At 38.9% G+C, this 21,567-nt stretch overlaps 1 protein-coding gene across 2 annotated transcripts in view; it reads left to right on the top strand.

The window, feature by feature from the left end:
- The window catches only part of MED23 (mediator complex subunit 23), a 37,975-nt gene extending 19,477 nt beyond the window's left edge, over positions 1 to 18,498 (top strand). For both annotated transcript variants that reach the window (XM_039568924.1, XM_039568925.1), the window contains 17 exons: positions 555 to 700; positions 1,266 to 1,511; positions 1,686 to 1,828; positions 2,362 to 2,536; positions 4,253 to 4,416; positions 5,555 to 5,679; positions 6,164 to 6,369; positions 7,310 to 7,490; positions 9,013 to 9,183; positions 10,385 to 10,601; positions 11,435 to 11,671; positions 12,753 to 12,918; positions 13,859 to 13,931; positions 15,062 to 15,276; positions 15,806 to 15,926; positions 16,592 to 16,723; positions 17,384 to 18,498. In XM_039568924.1, the coding sequence (XP_039424858.1) occupies positions 555 to 700; positions 1,266 to 1,511; positions 1,686 to 1,828; positions 2,362 to 2,536; positions 4,253 to 4,416; positions 5,555 to 5,679; positions 6,164 to 6,369; positions 7,310 to 7,490; positions 9,013 to 9,183; positions 10,385 to 10,601; positions 11,435 to 11,671; positions 12,753 to 12,918; positions 13,859 to 13,931; positions 15,062 to 15,276; positions 15,806 to 15,926; positions 16,592 to 16,723; positions 17,384 to 17,557 (2,892 nt within the window). In that variant the 3' untranslated portion in view covers positions 17,558 to 18,498. The remainder of the gene's footprint in view (positions 1 to 554; positions 701 to 1,265; positions 1,512 to 1,685; positions 1,829 to 2,361; positions 2,537 to 4,252; positions 4,417 to 5,554; positions 5,680 to 6,163; positions 6,370 to 7,309; positions 7,491 to 9,012; positions 9,184 to 10,384; positions 10,602 to 11,434; positions 11,672 to 12,752; positions 12,919 to 13,858; positions 13,932 to 15,061; positions 15,277 to 15,805; positions 15,927 to 16,591; positions 16,724 to 17,383) is intronic.
- Positions 18,499 to 21,567: the final 3,069 nt, after the last annotated feature.

Genomic DNA, 21,567 nt, shown 5'->3' on the forward strand with positions numbered 1-21,567 from the left:
ATGTTGACAAGGAGAGAGCCAGAGTTCCTTTTCCAGTGGCAGTACTATAGCTGTCTGGCTCCAAAACTTTTTAATTTTAGGTTGTATCTGCACCTTTTCATGAGAAGTGTTTAATGTTTAAGGATTAACTGTGATGCTGAACAATTAGACATTTTAGAAAATACTGTTGAACCACTGAGTACCTGCTATGGAAGCATATACCACAACTGGCTTCTGAATGATTTGTGAGGCTGAGAGGAAAAGTATATGTTTTGTGACTATATATGTCTGGAAATTGTATACTCTTAAGCATGAATTTCCTTTTGCCAAGGTCTTAGACATTTTGTTTGGTTTGGGTGTTTTTCAGAATAATTACTGAGGTCCAGGTCTCTTCCATAGCTCTTGATTTAAAATTACAAACACTAATGAGGGTAGAATCTGTTCTTTAAAAATGTTCCTTATGGTGTAGCAAGTCAGAAAAAAGGAAAACCTGATCTTGTGAATACTGGCTATCTAAGTTGGCTTTCTGTACATTAATCCATGTGGTATGTCACATTCATGTGTTCTTTCTTTAGTATATTCCTGTACCTGATATTAACAAACCCCAGTCAACTCATGCTTTTGCAATGACCTGCATTTGGATTCATCTGAACCGGAAGGCCCATAGTGACAACTCCAAGTTACAGATTCCCATTCCTCATTCTCTTAAACTTCACCATGAGTGAGTGTGGGGGTTTTGTTATGTTTTGATTTGTGTCTAGGCATAATGAAATAGGCAGTTCCAAGTCTGTATTCAGAATGTATTGTGTGATGGGATGCTGTATAAAGGTTATCAACAGAGTGACTTCAAAGTCATTCAGAAAGACAGAGCTCAAACTCAAAATGTTTCGTGAAATGCTGTTATCCAGCTAGTGGAAACTATATATTTTATCTCAGAATAATAAGTCTTTATTAGTGATAGAGAATCTGAAAGTAAATGGATGATTTTGTTTTGTTATGCTGTGGTTTGGAAAGTGTGGATAAGCAGTACATTGGGTTAAGTTTTTGTCAGGAAAGGTGATTTTTAAGTGTATTTCTTTTCCTGAGGTGTTTATCTAATGTAGAAAAGTCGTAATACAGTGAAATTGTGGCATAAGAAGTAGTTGTTTTGATGTGGTGCAATTAATAACTTTTGATTTTTTCTACTATTTTCTAATCGATTTTTTGACTGAGATTGTTGTAGCTGTATTCCTGGAATGCATGTGTATTCTTCTTTCTGCTTAATGTTTAATCTTTTTGGCACACAGGTTTTTGCAACAGAGTTTAAGGAACAAAAGCTTACAGATGAATGACTACAAAATTGCCTTGTTGTGCAATGCTTACTCAACCAATTCAGAGTGTTTCACTTTGCCAATGGGTGTACTAGTAGAGACTATTTATGGAAATGGCAACATGAGGACACCTCTTCCAGGGACTAATTGCATGGCATCAGGGTCTATTACCCCATTGCCAATGAACCTCTTGGACTCACTCACAGTTCATGCCAAAATGAGGTACAGTATACACGGCTAGCTTTTCTTTTTTTTTTAACCTGTTAATCTGTGTGTAGCTAATTATCAGAAAGGCTTTCTGGATATGTCATTTATAGGTCTGTTCATTTACTTTAAAAATGTGTTAAATTTCAAGTCCACGTTTTTGATTGAAAAACGCTTTCTCTCTTTCCTCAGTCTGATTCACAGCATAGCTACAAGGGTAATTAAACTGGCTCATGCAAAATCTAGTGTGGCCTTGGCTCCTGCTCTCGTGGAAACCTATAGTCGCCTGTTGGTTTATATGGAAATAGAATCCTTGGGCATCAAAGGCTTTATCAGTAAGAAAACCTCTTTTTTTTCCCCTTTCTTTCTGTTAAGCAGTATTTTCTTTTAATGGCAACTGGAGACTGTAGTAAAACTGAAAATGTAATGATGCAGCATATATAAATTATTTTAACATACAGGAAACTGTAGGAGTTGTCCTAGTGCTGCAGTAAATTCCAGACTAGTTGTGCTACTGTCCCTTTAGGCCATCACTTGTATGGCCAGGACCTTCCTGGTTGTGCTGCATTGTGCAAAAACATGCTTAATGGAAAAGCATAAGCGAAGTTACTTTATGAGACACACAAGATACTTAATTGTTCTTGTTAAAATAATTTGCATGTCTGCTGTATATGTTCATTCAAAAGATTATTAAGCTCTGTACATTTACAGCATCTTCAGACAGCACTTGCACATATGCTCTTTGGAGGGAATACATTTTTCAAATCAAATGTCTGACTTGCAGCCTAATAAAACCAGTGTACTCTGTATTTATATTTTAAGGTGTGATCAGCTGTAAAACTTACTTTACAAACTTCTTTTTCATAAGGTCAGCTCCTGCCAACAGTGTTCAAATCTCATGCATGGGGAATTTTGCATACTCTGCTAGAAATGTTTAGCTATCGGATGCATCACATCCAGCCTCATTACAGAGTCCAGCTCCTCAGCCATCTTCATTCCTTGGCTGCTGTGCCACAGACTAATCAGAACCAGCTTCATCTCTGGTGAGTGACATTTGCCATATTTGACCATAGTCTCAGATTCAGCTGCATGAGAACTGTTTAAATGATACTTCCCAGTCTTAGTTCTGTGGCTAACTTGTTTTGGGGTATCTCAGCAGGGCATGTTTCAGCAGTACAGTTGGATGTTAGTAGTAGTGCTCTTCAGAGTTGCATGAGGCAGTGTTTTGCACAGACATGGCAGCAGTGTCATGAGTCAGCACACAGGATGCGCACCAGAACTATCATGTCCAGAAGTGCTTCTTGCATGGTAGATAAAGGGCAATGCCTGTAACTTGTAGTCAGTGCTTGGCTTGTCTGCCAGTGAGACTGTCCTTGCTTCTTTCTGTAGAGGATGCTTAATTCCATTACAAGAGTTAAGTTGGTCCCACTTAATTCTTATGTGAGGTTGCTTTTCAGTCAGATCAGAGAATTAATCTGGTTTACCCTGCAGCTGAAAAGGAGTTTGTGCAAAGCTGTGGTAACGGTACATGAACCTGAGTGGAGTCCCTCATAGGGGGTGTGTCCTATCAGCCTAAAACAGTAGCTAATTTGAATACAGGAAAGGTGAAACAGCTGGTTAGAGAAAGTCTAGAAAGGTTATGCAGGTAATTCCAGGCAAAAGCTCTGAGTTTACCTTAGTGTTAACGAAGTTGAAGAGCATGAGATTCAGTTTGTATGTAGAATCTGGGGCTTGTCAAAAATTGGGGGAAATAGTGTCCTTTCACTCTTAGAGTACAATAAATCTTGTTGGGAGTATGTGAGACAGAGTAACTTCATTATTACCAGTTCATATAGAGAACGTCTAATTATACACTAAATTCACAGATTCGTAGAATGGTTTGGGTTGGAAGGGACCTTAAAGGTCATCTAGTTCCAAGTCTTTTGCCATGGGCTGGGACACCTTCCACTGGACCAGGCTTCTCAATTTCTTAGTCCAAATTCAAATTGCCTAGTTGCTTACCCTGTACCAAGCATAAAGGAAACAAGTTAAGACAAGTTTCTCCTTAAATTCAAGGCCTTGCTCTCTTTATTGACCTCAATCTTGTTTTAGCATCGTAGTCTGTAAAATACAGATGTTAGTCACTTTTAATGAGCACTGCATGCAAGTAGAATAGAGTTAACGAAATTATGGCTTTGGCATTTCAAAGACACAATGTCATAAAAGTCTTTCCAATGACTTCAAACTGCCTGGTGTGAAAAGTGCTTCCAGCTAAAGCACTGGAAATTAAAGTGCTTTTAATCAAAAGTTGTACTTCCTCAACTTCCTCATTTCTTTAATAAGGACAATTTACTGCTGTCTACTTGAAGATGGTAGTTAGCTTTGAAGATTTCTATGCATTATTCATGCGTTTTTATTTTGGTTTTGCATATATTTATTTATCTGTGTATCCTTCGTTAGATGAAGATGTGCAAAAAAGAACAATGGGGGGCTCTAAACTGAGAGACTTGAGGCTCTTTTTCAAGGTCTCTGCACTTGGAATTTTTGCTAAAGCTAGTCTTGAGTGCTTTGTTTGAAAACAAGATACTGAAATAGTTGATAACAAATTTATTAAACAGTAGAAAAAGTGAACTTTTTCAAAAGGTTAAGAACATAGTCTTTAAAACAAATGTTTCTGTATTATTTGAAGCAGTAAATGGAGGAAAAAAATAGGTATTTTTGGAAACTTAGAAACATCAGCTTAAGCATTATTTGCTAACTGGACTGTTTCCTTCTTTCAGTGTTGAGAGTACTGCTCTAAGGCTAATCACAGCTTTGGGCAGCTCAGAAGTCCAACCGCAGTTCACACGGTTCCTCAATGATCCCAAAACAGTTCTTTCAGCAGAATCAGAAGAGCTCAACAGGGCTTTGATCTTAACTCTGGCAAGGGCAACACATGTGACAGGTAATGGCAGTACATCCCAGTAAAAGCTGTAGTCAAACAGTTTCTCTAAAGTACTGTTCAAAAGAGTATTATGGAAATGACCTACTAATAAAACATATCCCATGCACTTCTGGTTTTGAAAAAAGTTTAATTTTAATTTCCAACTGCTTCTGTTTAGGCAAAAAGGTATTATTGAAGCAGTAGTGAAATGAGACATTCTTTAAAAATTTATGCTGAGGTACACTGTAGGGTTTGGAGTTTTTTAGTGTCTTATTTTGAGTTTCATTATTTTACATCTAAATGTTTGGATTGATTACTGATACATGCTATTTAAAAAAACAAACATGAAATATTCACAGCAACTGTGCTGCTCATGTGGAAGCCAGCCCCTGTACAGCTTGCATTTAAGAAAAAGTAGTCTGCATTTTGGGTTTCTTTTTTTGGGAAGAGAGAAGAGGAAGCTTTCAATGTGTCTTCTAATGTTCTAACAGTGTGCAGTTATGGGACATGGATCAAGTTTTTCTTAGCTTTGAGGGGGATGTTTTTTCTCTCCTTTTTTATGGTTTTAGTCTGCAGCCTCGCTGGAGTGTTTGAACAACTGATTCATAGAGACTGGTGGAGGTGATTTGAAAGGGAAAGGACTTCTTTGTGTTGGTTTCTTTTTTGTTTTTTTAGCCATTTCTCAACCTTTGATGAAATCAACCCAAGGATTGGGGGAATAAGGCTTCTGTTTCATATCTACAGCTTAATTGGGGGAGGTACTACTGAACAGCCTTTTTGAAGCTATTTTGAATATAAAATGGCATCTGGCAATTTCATCATCATTATCTTCCTCAGGATTTTTTTCTAAAAGTCTAATCAGTTAATTAGCAGAAGCTTGTTTTAGTGACATTACAGGAAATGAAATATAAAATGTTAAAATCCTGATTGCTTTATTTCTAGCTCAAAACTTACAAATAATTTCCTTATTGTTAATAACATAAAAAAGGTAATATCCAGCTTCTTCTGTAGAGAAATAAAGTCAAAGAAAGGGGCTGTGAGAACTCAGACAAAAAGGAAACTGTTGAACTAGAAAAGCCTGGATGCATATGATGACAAAAGGAATACCAATAAGAAATGGTTTTGTGTGAAATTCTAATACCATCAATCTGTTTTCTAGACTTTTTCACAGGCTCTGATTCAATTCAGGGAACTTGGTGCAAGGACATACTGCAGACTATCATGAGTTTCACTCCACATAACTGGGCATCACATACACTGAGCTGTTTTCCAGCTCCTCTGCAGGTAATAGTTTAAAACTGAAGATCTTAAAATTAGAAATACTGTGAATTTACTCTCTTAACAAGATCGTTTGCCTTTTGTGGGTTGGTGAGATTCTTCCCCTGTCTAGGGGAATTGATTTCAAGTCCCTAAAGAATGCAGCGTGATTATAACATTGCTATTTCTTTAGAAATGTGTCAGCTACATTCCCCTGGAGTATTCTAAGGCCAAGTGTGGTCAACTGATACTTCTCGTGAAAGGTCAATCAGATGGCTGAAAAATGAAAAAGTAAAAAGTTGGAAAAGCCATTTTTTCTTGTGGCAATTTGCCATGTGATTTTGTTAGTGACAAAACAGTCACTGTGGTATCACGGTGAAATAACAGCCCTCCTTAGGAGGTTGTATTGTACAAGAAAGTAGGAACACATACAATGCTAAGTCAGGCAAAATTTCCCTGTTCAAATGTTTTACTGTAGGCTCTCAGTCACAGCAAAGCCTCCTTTTTTCAGGTGTTCTTCAAGCAGAACAATGTGCCCCAGGAAAGCCGTTTTAACCTGAAGAAGAATGTAGAGGAAGAATACCGGAAGTGGAAGTCAATGACCAGTGAGAATGAAATAATCACACACTTCTCTGCGCAAGGTTCATCCCCACTTTTCCTTTGTCTCCTCTGGAAGATGTTGTTAGACACTGATCACATTAATCAAATTGGTTACAGGTGAGCTTAAAAATGTGCTAATTTAAAGTTATTACAGCAGCATTCTCGGTTCTGAGGATATAGGTCTTGTGGATTAACAGCTTGTTCTTTTAATTAATCCAAAGCATGCACAGCATGGAAAAAGAGTGTGAAGATAGGTAGCAGCCAGCATGCCATGATACTTGTGTAGGGTTTCAGATTGGTTCCACCATGCAGTGGTCCACAGTGCATGTTTTACCTGATGAGAAACAAGGATGTGAGGTGTTTGAATTAAGCAGTTTACTTGTAATAGCAGTGTTTCAGGCAATCTGAAAGAGTAAACAGAAAATCTGAAGCATTCATTTACTTAGCCTTTATGCATGAATAAAGGCCAAACATTTCTTTAAAAAACAAATGTTGGATTCAGATGAAAATTCATTACAGAAATAGTAATCACCTGACTTTTAAGATTTGTTCCTAGTAGAAATAGCATTAGTTCCAGCTGTGAAAAATATATTTATTTCTTTTCAGTCCTTCCTAGGTCTGCTGAAACAGTATTTATGATAGCATGTGTTACTCTTGTGTGCAATGAGGAAATAGTTTATAATGCTATGGCTGTATTAAAGTGCATAGCATAGGAAATAAAAGTTGAGTTGCAGAATGTTGTCCTCAGAGGTGTATAACTACAGTTACATAAGTAAAGCATGGGTTCTGGGCAGAATACTACAGATGAAATTGGTGAACTTGAAGCATTTCTCCTGATTAGTATTTGGACATAGGAATTCACTTGCTCTGAAGTTGGGTTTTTTGCTTTGCTTTGGCATTTCCTTCAGTTAATTTAATAAAAGGGAGGAAATTTTGTCCTTTTTTTTGTTTAAGACAGTTGTGTTAAAACCTGTTAAGTCATATCAAATAGACCAGTTATAAATGTATTAGGAACTGTAACAATTTCTTGTTGCCTTTTTTTTTTCTTCCCTGGTAGAGTGTTAGAAAGAATTGGGGCCAGAGCTCTGGTGGCACATGTCAGGACATTTGCAGATTTCTTGGTGTATGAATTCTCTACATCTGCAGGAGGACAGCAGCTCAATAAATGTATTGAGATTCTCAATGACATGGTGTGGAAATACAATATTGTAACACTGGATAGGTTAATCCTCTGTTTGGTAAGTATCACTTCAGAAGATAAGATGGCAGTTCATGCAGTCTGCTTTCTGACTCGTTTTTTAGGAGCAATCTTTTTAAAATGGATTGTTCTTAGATGGATTGTTCTTAAATAGTGACTATTTGCTAAGTCAATAATCGAGTAAAATAAAGAGATTACTTCTTTAAGCAACATAAAATTCCAACTCTTACAGTTCTCTGAGTCTTCAGGGAAGCATTTCTTCGTTATTTAATGGCAACCATTGAACTGGTATTATTAAATGTTGTGATTAGTGGTTTGGGTCTCTGACTTCAGAGCTGTGCAGTTGTTCAGGCTCTTCAGAGGGACCTGGGCAGGCTGGATCAGTGGGCTGAGGCTGCTTGTCTGAAATTCAACAAGGCCAAGTGCCGGGTTCTGCACTTGAGTCACAATAGCGCCACGCAGTGCTACAGGCTGGCCACTTCTGGGCCCCTTACTACAAGACAGACATTGAGCATGGCCAGAGAAGGGCAGTGGAGCTGGTGAAGGGTCTGTGAGTAGCAGCTGAGGGAGGTGGGGTTGTTTAACCTGGAGAAAAGGAGGCTCAGGGGAGACCTTATCACTCACTACAGCTACCTGAAAGGAGGGTGTAGCCAGGTGAGGGTCGGCCTCTTCTTCCATAAGAAGTGAAAGCCGATAGAACAAGAGGAAACAGCATCAAGTTGTGCTGGATTGGATATTAAGAAAAATATCTCCACTGAAAGAGTTGTCAAGTGTTGGGACAGGCTGCCCAGGGATGTGGTTGAGTTACCATCCCTGGAGGTATTTAAAAGATGTGTAGGTGCAGCGCTTCAGGACATGGTTTAGTGGCAGTGCTTAATTAATGGTTGGACTCAATGATCTTAAAGGTCTTTTCTACCCTAAATGATTCTATGGTTGTGCGATTCCTGCAGCCTTAGAAGGTAGAAGGGAAATGGCATGCTATGATTCAAGCATACGGAAAATCTTGTACCCATTACAGTATGGTTTCTTTGCTTAGAAATCAGCCTGTTTCATCATAATAGTAAGGCAGAAATGGCATTCTCTTGCTTTTCGTGTTATCCTATAAAATAAAGCAGTAATCACCTAGAGAGAACTACATTTGCATTCAACAGTTGTCCTTTATATATAAAATCTCATCTTAATGTAAAGCTGGTTGTTTGAATTCTAATTTGGTTTTCAGACTGAAGTTCAATCATGTCAGAGTGGCCAGAGGTTAAAAGCAATCTTAATTTCATTGTCACTAATTTATTATTTTCAATAAGACAACTGACAGATAAAAGAGAGCTGGAATTTGTGGAGAAAGTGCTGTCACTGGGGATTTTGTAAGACCTTCTGCCCATGGAATAAAGAATGGGATAGGGATTGAATCTGCCTCTTTTTCATGTCTTCACTTGAAAAATAGAGTTGAAAGACCATATATTCATTGGGAATTTGTGTGCAGATGTAGCAAATTTGGCTGCCATGTTTTAGAGCAGACAGCAGTGTCAAGTGTGATTTCATGTATCTGATCTATTTCGTTTAAGGCTATGCGTAGTCATGAAGGAAATGAAGCTCAAGTTTGTTACTTCATAATCCAATTACTCTTACTGAAGCCTAATGATTTCAGAAACAGAGTGAGTGATTTTGTGAAGGAGAATTCTCCCGAACACTGGCTGCAGAATGACTGGCATACAAAGCATATGAGTTACCACAAGGTATCACAGCTAATAACATTCTTTTATTGTAGTAATTTCTGTGGAGTTGATACCAGCCATCATTTACAGGACAGATTTATCAATTTTTGGACTTGCCTAATAAGCTGTAATTTGTTTAGGCTAGTACGTAATAACTTTGAAATTATAATGCAGTAATATTCAAAGATAGAAGCAGCTTAAGAATTTGGTGGATGTTCATTCTTGCTCATCTAAATAAAATAATTTTAAAATCTTGGTTTTACTGAAATTCATTTAGAGCACAGTTTTTGTGTGTCAAGGAGAAGGTATTTCTTTCTGGTGTTTTATGACTATACCAACAGTTAAACCTACATTTTCTTCTAATTATTAAAACTTCTTCCATCTTCTGTGTGGCAAGAACATGATAGCCTGATATTTAAGAGAAGAGAATTGCTGAGATTTTAATGCTCCTGTAAGCATACTGGTATCTGCTGGCTAGAAAGGGATGTGCCAATGAGCTGTTCTGTCAAAAAATAAACACTGAGGTGGAACAGATACAAGCAAACTCTCATGTAGCTCAGTACATGCCATCTAGTTTGATCCAGGAGCTGTTTGGTCTATATTAGCCCTCTGACTTGGCTGTGCAGTGTTTTGACAGTGCCTAAAAGTGTAAGGGTAGCAGGGAAGCAAATTAGCCTGGAAATGCTCTGACATGGCTGCACAGTCACGAGACCCAGCCTGCCATATAGAAAGTTCAGTCACAGGTAAAACAAGCTCAACCCTCAGCAGTACCCATCTGTTATTTGAATACACTACAGTTCTTTCCCAGGGAATTATTTCATTCAATTATTTCTAGTGTTCCAATTCAGTATATGATGCAGAAACTTCCAGTAGTGCTGATTTCCCCTAGGTTTTCTCTTCAAGTACATGACAAAGGACACTTCAGTGCTGGCTGCTTTCAGCTTTGCTTTGGGGTTCTTAATGTTCTGCTATGCCCATTTTGAGTGGCGGTGAAACTTTGTTCTGGGGGTTTCTTTAAGATGTTATCTACTATTCTAATATAGCCAGTTTAAGTCAGAGTTCAATTTTCTTCAGTAAGCTCTACAGTGAAATCATCTCACTGAATTCAAATGTGATAAAGAGGGTTATGAAGTGTCTTTTTAAAGCAATGTAGATGCTGAATGTTTAACCCATTGCTTATAAAGAAAGAGATTTTGATTTTGTTGGATTTCTTTCCCTCCAGAAATACCCTGAAAAGCTGTATTTTGAAGGCTTGGCAGAGCAAGTGAATCCCCCAGTTCAGATCCAGCCCCAGTACTTACCAATTTATTTTGGAAATGTATGCCTGCGCTTTCTGCCAGTGTTTGACATTGTAATTCATAGATTTCTGGAATTGCTTCCAGTGTCCAAATCACTAGAAACTTTATTGGATCATCTGGGAGGTTTATACAAATTCCACGGTAAGTTAACCGTGAATACAGACGGATGTATTCCTGTTGTGATCATTCTGTCCTCTTCACCTCTTTCATTCATAATGTTCATGTCTTAGCACAGCAGTGCTTTATTCCTTTCCTATTCTCTAAGCCCCGTGTACATTTACACAGAGAAGTGCATTTCCTGTTTAGTGAATTTCAGCTTACTAACAGTGAACTTGCTTTTATTCAGGTATCTCTTGTTAATTCATGCTTCCTTCACACTTTTCCCTTCCATTCCCTTCTAGTAGTAAATACTTGGACCCCTGTGTCCTAACAAACTTTCTGTTACCAAGACTGAAACAATTGAAAAGCTGTTCCTCTCTCTATCCTTACTGAAGATTCAAATAGTTTGACCTGATACTTGAATACTTTTAGAAATGCACTTTTATAATAATTTTTTTTTAAATAGGTGTCATTGCTGTGTTATGCTCAGACAATTTACGGTAATCTTTTTTACTGTAACTTCGTACCTGGATTCTTCTTACTTAATACCTTCTATATGAAGAGATGATTTAGTCAGTTTACTTACAAATATATTAATATTATCATTAAGGTGTGAACTGTTAGTAATACTGACCTTCCTTGTTCCACTTCTTTTGTTCTGCATACGCACTAAAGTATGTACAAGACAAAGGAAAATCAGTTTTGTAGAGTACATTGAAGTAAAGAACATGAATCAATTCCATAAGCGCTGTTTTTAAATACATGCAACTTAGTCTTGCAGAGCTCTTGATTTCAGTTTTGTTTCCTACCAAAAACATAGAAGTGATGCTGGAAGTTATTTCTGGGTTTTGTTGTTTTCCTTTCCTCCTTGGCAGACCGACCAGTGACCTACCTGTACAACACTCTTCACTATTACGAGGGGCATCTCAGAGAGCGCACAAACCTCAAGAGAAAACTCGTTCATGCCATAATTGGCTCTCTCAAAGATAATCGTCCACTCGGCTGGTGTCTGAGTGATACTTACCTCAAATGTGCCATGAATCCCCGAGAAGAGAACCCATGGGTTCCTGATGATGCTTACTATTGCAAGCTCATTGGAAGACTGGTAGACAATATCCTTGTAAAAGTTTGCTTAAGTAAGCTGTGACAATGTCTTACAGCTTCATTTCATCAAAATATGAAGTTCAATTTCTTTATTATTCTAGAGAGGGGCTGTGCTGCCCGAGTAGATGCCTTAAAAGATACGGTGAAAATGAAATTCAGCTGTATAAATATTTCGCTGTAGAAGCATCACTTAGAAATACAGTTACTTGTGTTTATGCTTTCTGAATTGGATTCTGATCATCCAAAAAAATAAGCTTGATGCAAAGTGTGAGTATTTAAAAATTTTTTCGAAAATGAGATTACTGTTCTGTAATGCCAACCATTAAGCATTACTGAGAATAATATTGGGAGCAGTGCCACATTTAAGGTGTGGGAATAGCTGGCAAACTAGAGAATAGGAATCTCCTTGGATTTTGGCTTCTTTCTGAAGCAGCTTTACACGAGTAGACCAATTTTCAGGATGTTAAAAGTTCTTCCACTCCTTTTCCTGAACTTCCCTTTGTTTAATGTGTAACTTGAAAGAAGTTTATTGGGTGTGAAAGCTAAAATTATATAAGCCCCTGCTTTATTGCAAATGTTAACTCTGGAGACCTTTTCTGTATGTGTTTCAAATAAGTCTTGTTTGGGAAAATGAAATATTTTCAGAGACTAAGCAGGTGTTCCTTTTGCATAAACTGTCACCCTAGAAGTCTGCTAGAAGATCTTACAGAGAGGCAAATTAATGGTTTCTGAATATACAAGCAGAAAATTCCTGTTATTTATATTTTCTCATCTTGGAAGCAGACAGTGAATGAGATGGTTGGTGTTGTTTTTTCCACCTCCTAATCAGGGAAGTTTATCCTTTGCATGGTCTTGTGTGTGTAATATATTTATAGCTATGTATTCCCACAGTCCTTCAATGACTGAGTGTCAGCATCTTATATTCATACTTTTTTTTCATGTCTTTTTTTTATGAAATGTGGTTGTTCTACTTGTTTTCAATACCTTTCAATTCAATTTAGTATGTGGTTTATGCATCCGTTTTCAATCACTGTGCTGCTTATACTTGTCTGTGTTGGGGCAGCTTTTTTTTCCCTTAACCATTGCCACCTATGGCAGGCAAATCACCTGGTCCATTTCCAAATTGTGACTGGAGGTTCAATGAGTTTCCTAACCCAGCTGCCCATGCCCTGCATGTTACCTGTGTTGAGCTCATGGCTCTGGCTGTTCCAGGGAAGGAGGTGGGCAATGCTCTGCTGAATGTTGTGCTGAAAAGGTATGTTGGCTTTCTGAAATGTTTTTTTGCAATATATCATACATAATTAAGAGATTGCTAAAGTAGTCTGTGATACTAATTTTCTAATTTTTAAAAAAATTAAAATATATATAGGTAATGTTTTATATATAAGGTATTTTTGGATGACAAGGTGACAGGGATCAAGCAGAGAAATCACGTTGGACTACTGTGGTGTAGTGGATTGTGTGCTTCAGGAACGGTCAACTTGGCATGATGCCCATAAAAGTTAGAGGGAAGATCTCACACAGGCAAAGATCTTATCTTTTGGGCTCAGCAAGAAAGCCTGGAGAAAGCCTGTTGTTCTTTGAGGCGTGCTGAGAGAAGGACATCTCATCAGATGATGTCACAGCATCCTTGAGTGCCAAGGAAGGGATAGGAGTCATTGGCAGGACTGAATCTTCCCAATGCTGATGCAGATCAGAGGTACTTTGAAACAGTGGTGTGCCAAGGGTGACCTTTTGTCACGATGCGTTAAATTTGACCTATACCACTGAAAAAAACTGCAGTGGGAGACAGGACCTGGTATTCTTGTAGCCGTTCACTGAGCAATGACAAACTGGAATTATTCAGTTTTAGCCTCCTTCAGCTTAGTAATACATTATTGTTAGCTCTGTTAGGGGAATATGCAGGGAAGGGGTCAATAAAGGGACAAACAACCCTTAAACACTAAAGCTTAAGGAAAAAAGTTTGAAGCCTTTGAAGAATACCTGCTACTAATGCAGAACACGCCCGAATAAAGTTTTGCATGCAACATCCCAGTAGCATTTATACAATCTTTTGGCTCTTCTAAATACCTGTATGTGTTTTTGTAGTTCTCTCAATGTTCTTGCCCTAAGTGCACCTGGTCTGTAGATGCACAAGAAGCACAAATTGCAGTTGTGTATTTCAGAGCCTTAGTTTTCTTTTTCTTTGTCTCTAGTCAGCCCCTGGTGCCAAGAGAGAACATCACAGCTTGGATGAATGCGATTGGACTGATTATCACAGCCTTACCAGTGAGTCAATATGTTGTATTTTAAAATACAAAACTTAATCTTCCATGAAAGATTTATCATCTTTCTAGTGTACATTGTAAAAACTTATAGCCAACATCTGTAGATTCCACAGCAAGCTATTCAGAAGGCTGTGTGCATGTTTGAGAAAAATCTACTCCTCCAGCATGGAAAAATTGACCATGTGTTTTGTTTTTCTATTATGTTTTGAGGCTAGGATGAAAAGAAGTAAATCACTCCTGTTTAAACATATAGTTAAATGCCATGTGTGTAGTACTGAGAACTGGAGCTATGTAATAGGAAGATCTGTAAAGGTTCTCATGCAAAGTTTTTTTTTTGATTAATGCTTGCACTTTTACATCCTATAGTTTTTAAACCATGTAAATGAGATGTGGCTAAGATTGCAAAAGGAAATGTGTGCAGTACTGCAGCTTGTGTATCAGTAGAAACTTTGATTTTCTGAATATCATGACTCTTGGTACCTGACAAAGACTGCCTGAGTAATTTCGATTTTGCCGTGTTGCTTATATGTGTCACAGCTGTCTTTCCTTTGTGACCTCTCTTCTCCAATAAAATGGTTCCTCTTCTTGGAGGGAAGACAACATGGATTTAATCCTCATTATTTTTATAATGGTTCTTATTCTTCATGTTCTCCCTCCTTGCATCTTCATGTATATTCTTTGCCTTTTGTACCTTTTTTTATTTCCTGTTTCCATCTTGGTTTTTTGGTCTGTTTGTGCCTGCACTTGGAAGACTAGAAAATTCTCAGACCTCTTCCACTAAGGCTTTTTGCCTTGTCTTTGCTTCTTTTAGAAACCTTTATATTAGGTGATTAAATAATTAAATTTGTGAGATATGTCTTGATAATGCCACACCCTTGAGTGTGCCATACCCACTAACATGGATGCTTTCTGTGTCGCGCGTCTTAAATTTTCATCTTCATCAGACATGGTTATAAACTACCATGTCATTTATAACAGTTTTATATATACCTATGTATATATTTTTATATACACATTTTAGAAATGCAATAGTAGTAGAAAGAGCTGAGGAAGCATTGTCTTAGGTGATGTTCTTTTTATAAACAATTCTGACTTTTTGGGGTTTTGTTTGTTTGTTTTCTTTTCCCCCAGGAGCCATACTGGATTGTTCTCCATGATTGCATTGTGAATGTCATCAACAGTCCCAGCTTGACATCAGAGACAGAGTGGGTTGGTTACCCATTCCAGCTATTTGACTTCACAGCATGTCACCAGTCTTACTCCGAGATGAGTTGTAGCTACACTTTGGCTTTGGCACATGCAGTCTGGCATCATTCCAGCATTGGACAGCTTTCTCTCATTCCTAAGTAGGTGTAATGATACTTGATAATGTAATTTGTCTTTTAAATTCCATACATACTGTAGATAACAAAGCTCCACCTATAGCACTTATACCAGCAAATAAGTATGTACAGGGGAGCTCCAAAATTTGCCAGATGGATCACAAGGTTTTTTCCAGCTCCCTTGTCCACTGACATAACTCTTGTTGTCTGTGGGCTTTAGGGCTGTCACGTGGTGAGACTGCCTTTAATAATCCTTTTTTAATCTTGATTAGCTTTTATGCTTTTATAAATTTGAATTTCTCTTAAAGCATGGACTGTAGCATGTTCCTAAAGCATCAACTGTAACAGTAAATATTATTCTAAATTCTAGAGCTGCCCTGAAATAATATTTGAAATAGTTCATATTTGCAGAGGCATGCTGTTTTTTTAAAATAAAGGTCTGAATCTGTGAGAGAGAATGTGATGCTTTGGCTAGAGCTTGGTACAGGTGAAAGAAATGAAAAACCCCTAATAACCAAACAGTTGATGTAGTAAATGTCTTGACATACTGCAGGTTTCTCACAGAAGCGTTGATACCCATAGTGAAAACAGAGTTCCAGTTGCTCTATGTTTACCACCTCGTGGGCCCTTTCCTGCAACGGTTCCAGCAGGAGAGGACACGGTGCATGATAGAGGTAAAGTCTGCTTTATACTGTATAGATTATTTTACCTTTGCAATTATCTTATGAAGCAGAAAGGGATAGAAATCTTTAATAAATATTCAGAATTAAATTCTATACAAATTAAGCAGTAATTGCAAGGATCTGAATTGCTGAGTGGGTATTCAGTTTACCCCATTAACTGAAATCTTGTTGGATAAAACACCTAGTACACTTTTTTTAAGCAAGAAAAGAAATAAAACCCCAGAAATATCAAGCAATAGATGCTTTCTTTGGCTCTTAAACTACTTGCAAAATACACATCAAACTTACTGCCTGGAAGGGAGTATGCAAGAGGTGAATTGTGAGGATGGAGAATATAAGCTGTTTCTTACATGCATGTCAGTTGATAAGAGTAGGGGAGGAAAAAAGAGATGGAGCTGGCCAGTAGGCAGATGAGCTGAAAAATGTCAGATAGTACAGACCCTGCTACAAAGAAGAGCTTAACTTGGGAATCATTTAGTTGAGCATAATGGAATGACTTAGATGTGTCCATTTGTCCGTGTAAGAAAGCAAATTGTTAGAAATCACAGCTACTTAAAAAGCAGTACATATTTATTATATTATTTAACAGTATTTCTAATCTAAAGCATTTTAAAACCTGTTTTCATTTGGGCTGCTCTTTGTGTCCACGGAAACAGATTGGAGTGGCATTTTATGAAATGCTCCTGAATGCAGACCGGTACAGCTCCCACCTGAACTACATGGATCCCATATGTGATTTCTTGTATCATATGAAATATATGTTTACAGGTGACAGTGTGAAAGACCAAGTAAGTAAACATTAGATATTGATACTTCAGTTTTTCTTCCCATATAGTAATTTAATCTTTTTGTGAACCATTTTTCATAAGTAGCAGTACAACAAATTGGCTAACAGTTGATTAGTCCCTATATACAAATTAGGAAGTTGGTGCACTTCTACACATTTAAAAGCTTCAGATGGAGTAGTCTAGGTATCTCAGATTGCAAGATAAATTTATGTAGTCTAAAATTTAAGATACAGCTTCAGGGTGCTTTAAATACTATTATTAGAGCTATCACTAGAAATAAAGCTATTGAATGTTTCCTAACAGTCTGTTTCTCTAAAGTTTTACTTATTTTCTGATTCATTAGTGTAACTTGACCTGTGACAAAGGTCAAAGGAAGATTTCTTTCATGTTCAATGAAAAATTATTCACCCAATTTATCTCTCGTTTATAACAGTATGCCCTTTAAAAAGTGTCAGTTGTGTGACCTGTTTTACAAAGCTTTGGTGCACAACTCTTACAACAGGGACAGTTTTTTTAAGATTGGTTATCAGAAGAGGTCCAAAAGTTAGTATTTTTAATAAAAATTTTTCCATTCATTGTTGTGCTAATGTGATGTTTGTGAACAGTCTGTAAAATACTCCTGTTCTTTACTGAATGCATTTTTTTCTTTTTTTAAAACAGGTTGAGAAGATAATTTGTAATCTAAGGCCAGCTTTGAAACTTCGGCTGCGCTTTATAACACACATCAGCAAAATGGAGCCGGCTGCTGTTTCTCAGCAGCCCCTCAGCAATGGGTCCCCAGCACAGCAGCCCAGCCAAGTGCCCGTCAACGTGGCTTTGCCAGTAACCCAGTGAAATGAAGTGCTGGGCTGACCTTGGTGTGAAGGCTTCCTCCTGTTACTGACCAAGGTGAAGCAGCATCTGATCTGAAATCTGGGATGCTTTATAAAAGGGCAGAGAACCATGTACAGACTTCTGCTTTGATTTGTTTTGCATCATGAAGCTGCCCAGCTCTGTGCATGCCGGTCGTCTTAGCTATTTGTACTAGACACTAGATGAGGGATATGTTGCCTTTTTCTGAAAGCACTGAGTAAAGGTCCTCTGCAAGCAAATACGTGGATTTCTGAAGAGTGTACCATATTCTGCTCCCTATCCTGGGTTGAGTCATCTGGATTTTTCCTTTTTTCTGCCTGTGGTATGAAAGGACTCTCAGTGTGTGTGTAAAATGGCCTCTTAAAATTTGGGTTTGCCTTATGAAAAATTTATATTTTTTCATCCAACAGAAGAACTTAAATTCTTTTTGTCTTTTGGGCAGACAGTTTAAGCCCTTATACAGAAATGCTCCTACACAGAGAGATTGCATCAATTTTATTGAGTTAATTATGACATCTTTCCAAAGACTAAGAATGAACCTTTGAAAATATTTGTAAATTTTGTGTGTACAGATTTCATTAAACACACCTCAATGGGTTTGATGTTGTGTCAGTTACTAGACTGCTGGATTACACTCTGGAGGCTGTCTCCAGTGAATCTGTTGGAAGTCTGCATATTCTCTTCAAGCTGTGCTGGTTCATGTTTGATCTTTCCCACTTGGGAAGTGATGTAGTTTTTATTAAGTCAATCACACGAATTTTAGTGATCTTACTATATTTTGGATTTGTATAATATTCTGCCTCAAGGTTATGTACTAGTTCAGCAGATTTTGAGAAGAGAATTGAAAGGCTCAATGTTTTGTAAATACTCATCTTTTTGGACAATTTTTTCATTAAAAAACCCCCACACTTTAAGAAACTGCATTAGTATTTTTAAGTTGGTTTTTTTTCCATAACCATTACTTCTAAAAATAAGGATTGACCATAGCAAGGATACTTCCATGTCCCAAGTTTTCTATCAGCCTTACATTAATGACAGTTTTAACATGTTACAGATAGAGTACAGATTAGTAAACTCAGGTCTGATTTATGTATCTCTAAAAATTTAGCAGTTATGGAAAGAAGTTGCTGGCTCAGTGGGTTGAAGTTCTTTAGTCTGCTTTTTTGCTGTTCTTGTACTGGGATCCTAAATTCTGCCAAGTGTAATCTGAGTAACAGAACTGTGAGTGCTCTTTGATGAACTTGTAGTCTGACAGAAAACCCCATTTGTCTATTTATGCTGGTAGCCGGTCACAGGTGGTGTTCCCCAGGGCTCAGTGTTGGGGCCAGTCCTGCTTAATGTCTGTGTCAGTCATCTGGACAAAGGGATTGAGGCCACCCTCAGTCAGGTCACAGATCACGGGGGAGGCCACACTCACTCAAGGGGAAGTGTTTACCTTCTGGAGGGCAGGAAGGCTCTGCAGGGGGATCTGGACAGGCTGGATCCATGGTCTGAAGCCAACTGTATGAGGTTTAGGAGGGCCAGGTGCCACGTCCTGTACTTGGGTCACAACAACCCCTGGCAGTGCTGGGGGCAGAGGGGCTGGAAAGCTGCTCTGCTGAAAAGGACCTGGGGATGCTGGTGACAACAGCTGAACATGACTGTCATAGGTTAGCAAGCATAGTCCCGGAAGGGACGTCCTTGCTAAGGGGTGCTTACAGTTTCCTCTGGGAACTGATAGAACCTATCAGCTGGCCAGTTTGAATATGGACAATTCTCTAAGCCACTTAAAGTTGTGACCACCTCTGTGATCCACATTTAAGAATAGGCAAACTCCCCCTCCAAGCTCTCTCTCGTTTCCGGCGCTGGCACAGGTGGCTGCGGGGCCCGAGTGGGGGCCAGCGGGCCCGGCCAGGCCCTGCTTGGGCCAGGCCGGGCCGGGCCACGGCCATCCTGAAGCCATGGACCTGTTCCAGCCGTGGAACCCCCCCACTGCCTTGCCGTGGGCAGCCGGAGCGGCTCGGCTCTCCCCCCTCTCCACTGCGATAAGAAAAATTCAACATTCCAGCTGCAAAGCTGCAAGGCCGAGGTGAGATTAACCCTTTTTATTGCTGTGAAGAGCTGAAAACCTGAGGGAAGAGAGAGAGGAGATGCTTAAAGCTGAAATTCTGTTGTGAAGCTATGATATATCAGAGTATCCCGTTGTAATTCCATGAAGATCTGGGGGGTGGAGTGTTCAACTCGTAAGCAAAAGCACCTGCGCTGAGATAGGCAGATGCTGACGCAGCTGTAATTTCATGAGAAGTTTGGACAGGGAGAGATGAACCAGATGAGGACTTTTGCTCCAAATGGGAAAGGAGAAAACCTCAGTCCCTAGAGATGCTCCCAGAGATAGTCCTAAAGATGAAGATGATGAAGACCCTTTGCTCCCAGGGAAGGAGAAGGGCCTCTGTTTTTGTTTCTGAACGGCTCAACCTTAAAATTGTACCCCAAAAAACTTCAAGAGTGGACCCTCGAAAGCAGTTGCGGGAAAAGCTGCAAGTCGGGGGAAAGGACTCACACGCAGGCAGAGAGACTCCTCTTCCTAAATGGACTGAACAATATTTGGAAGTGGGCGGCTGTCTCGTTGTGATAATGTTTTCATAGCATGAGCAAGAAGAGACTTCTCTTTCTAGATGGACTGAACAAGGTTATTATGGAAGTGGTAAACAGACTGAACATCTTAAGGGTTGTCTTTGAACATTGTCAATGGGAGAAGGGAGGAAGGTGGGGGGAGGAGGAGAGTTCTGAAGGTGGTATAATTTTTTTTTTCTTCTTTTAGGTCTGTTAATAAACTTCTTTATATTCTTTCAAGTTTGGTGCCTGTTTTGCATTTCTCCTAATTCTTATCTCACAGCAGATAAACAGTAATGAGTATTTTGGACCAAACCACTACAATGACCCATCAGTGTGGCCAAGGAGGCCAATGGCATGCTGGCCTGGATCAGGAATAGTATGGCCTGCAGGACTTGGTGGGATAGTATGGGATACTACTGTGCCAGCAGTACTCAGCACTGGTGAGACCACACCTCAAACCCTGTGTTTGGTTCTGGGTCCCTCACTACCTGACAGAGATTGAGGTGCTGGAGCATGTCCAGAGAAGAGCAACAGAGCTGGGGAAAGGTCTGGAGTCTTACAAAGAGCAGCTGAGGGAGCTGGGGTTGTTAACTTGGACAAGAGGAGGCTCAGGGGAGACCTCATTGCTCTGTACAACTGCCTGAAAGGAGGTAGCGTGGTGGGGGTCAGTCTTTTCTCCCAAGTAACAAGGACAAGAGGAGATGGCCTCAAGTTGTAGCAGGAGAGGTTTAGATTTGGTATCAGGAAAAATTCCTTTGCTGGAGAGTAGTTCATGCATTGAAATACACTGCTCAAGTAGAATCACCATCACTGAAGTGTTCAATAAGCATATGGATGTGGCACTTGGGGATGTGATTTAATGGTGAACACAGGGGTGCTTAGTCAAAGGTTGGACTTGATGATCTTAAAGATCTTTTCACCCCTTAGTAATTTTATGATTCTGTGTTTTTAAACATCTTGTATTCCATTCCAGAGTCAAGTCACTCTAGCGCCACTGGGCTTGGTTTTGATAACAAGACAAACAATAGTGGGTCAAATAGTTGGTCCCCAAAAATCCAGTGAACTGTTCTGTACAGGCCTTCCCATAGGCTTTCTGGGAAGACCCAAGAAGCAAAATTCTGGTTGTGGGTTTGCAGACTTTTGTTGGCAGTGAGACTTCTCTTCCTAAGCACTTCTGGAGCACATAAATAGGAAAGCCTGTAAAAAGAGTGTGTTTTGTGGCTGTTCTGCCTGCATGTTCTAACTGAGCGTCTTTCTGAATTGTCTTATTTCATATTGAAATAGTTTTGGTGCTTTATGTGACACCTGGAGTGTCCCTTTTAATATTTAAACCAGCACCTGTTTTCAGTCACAGGGATTCCAGAGGGAGCATTGAGGAAATTGGGTAGCTGTCATCA

This window comes from Corvus cornix, chromosome 3 (assembly GCF_000738735.6).
Source record: "Corvus cornix cornix isolate S_Up_H32 chromosome 3, ASM73873v5, whole genome shotgun sequence".
Classification (NCBI taxonomy): domain Eukaryota; kingdom Metazoa; phylum Chordata; class Aves; order Passeriformes; family Corvidae; genus Corvus; species Corvus cornix.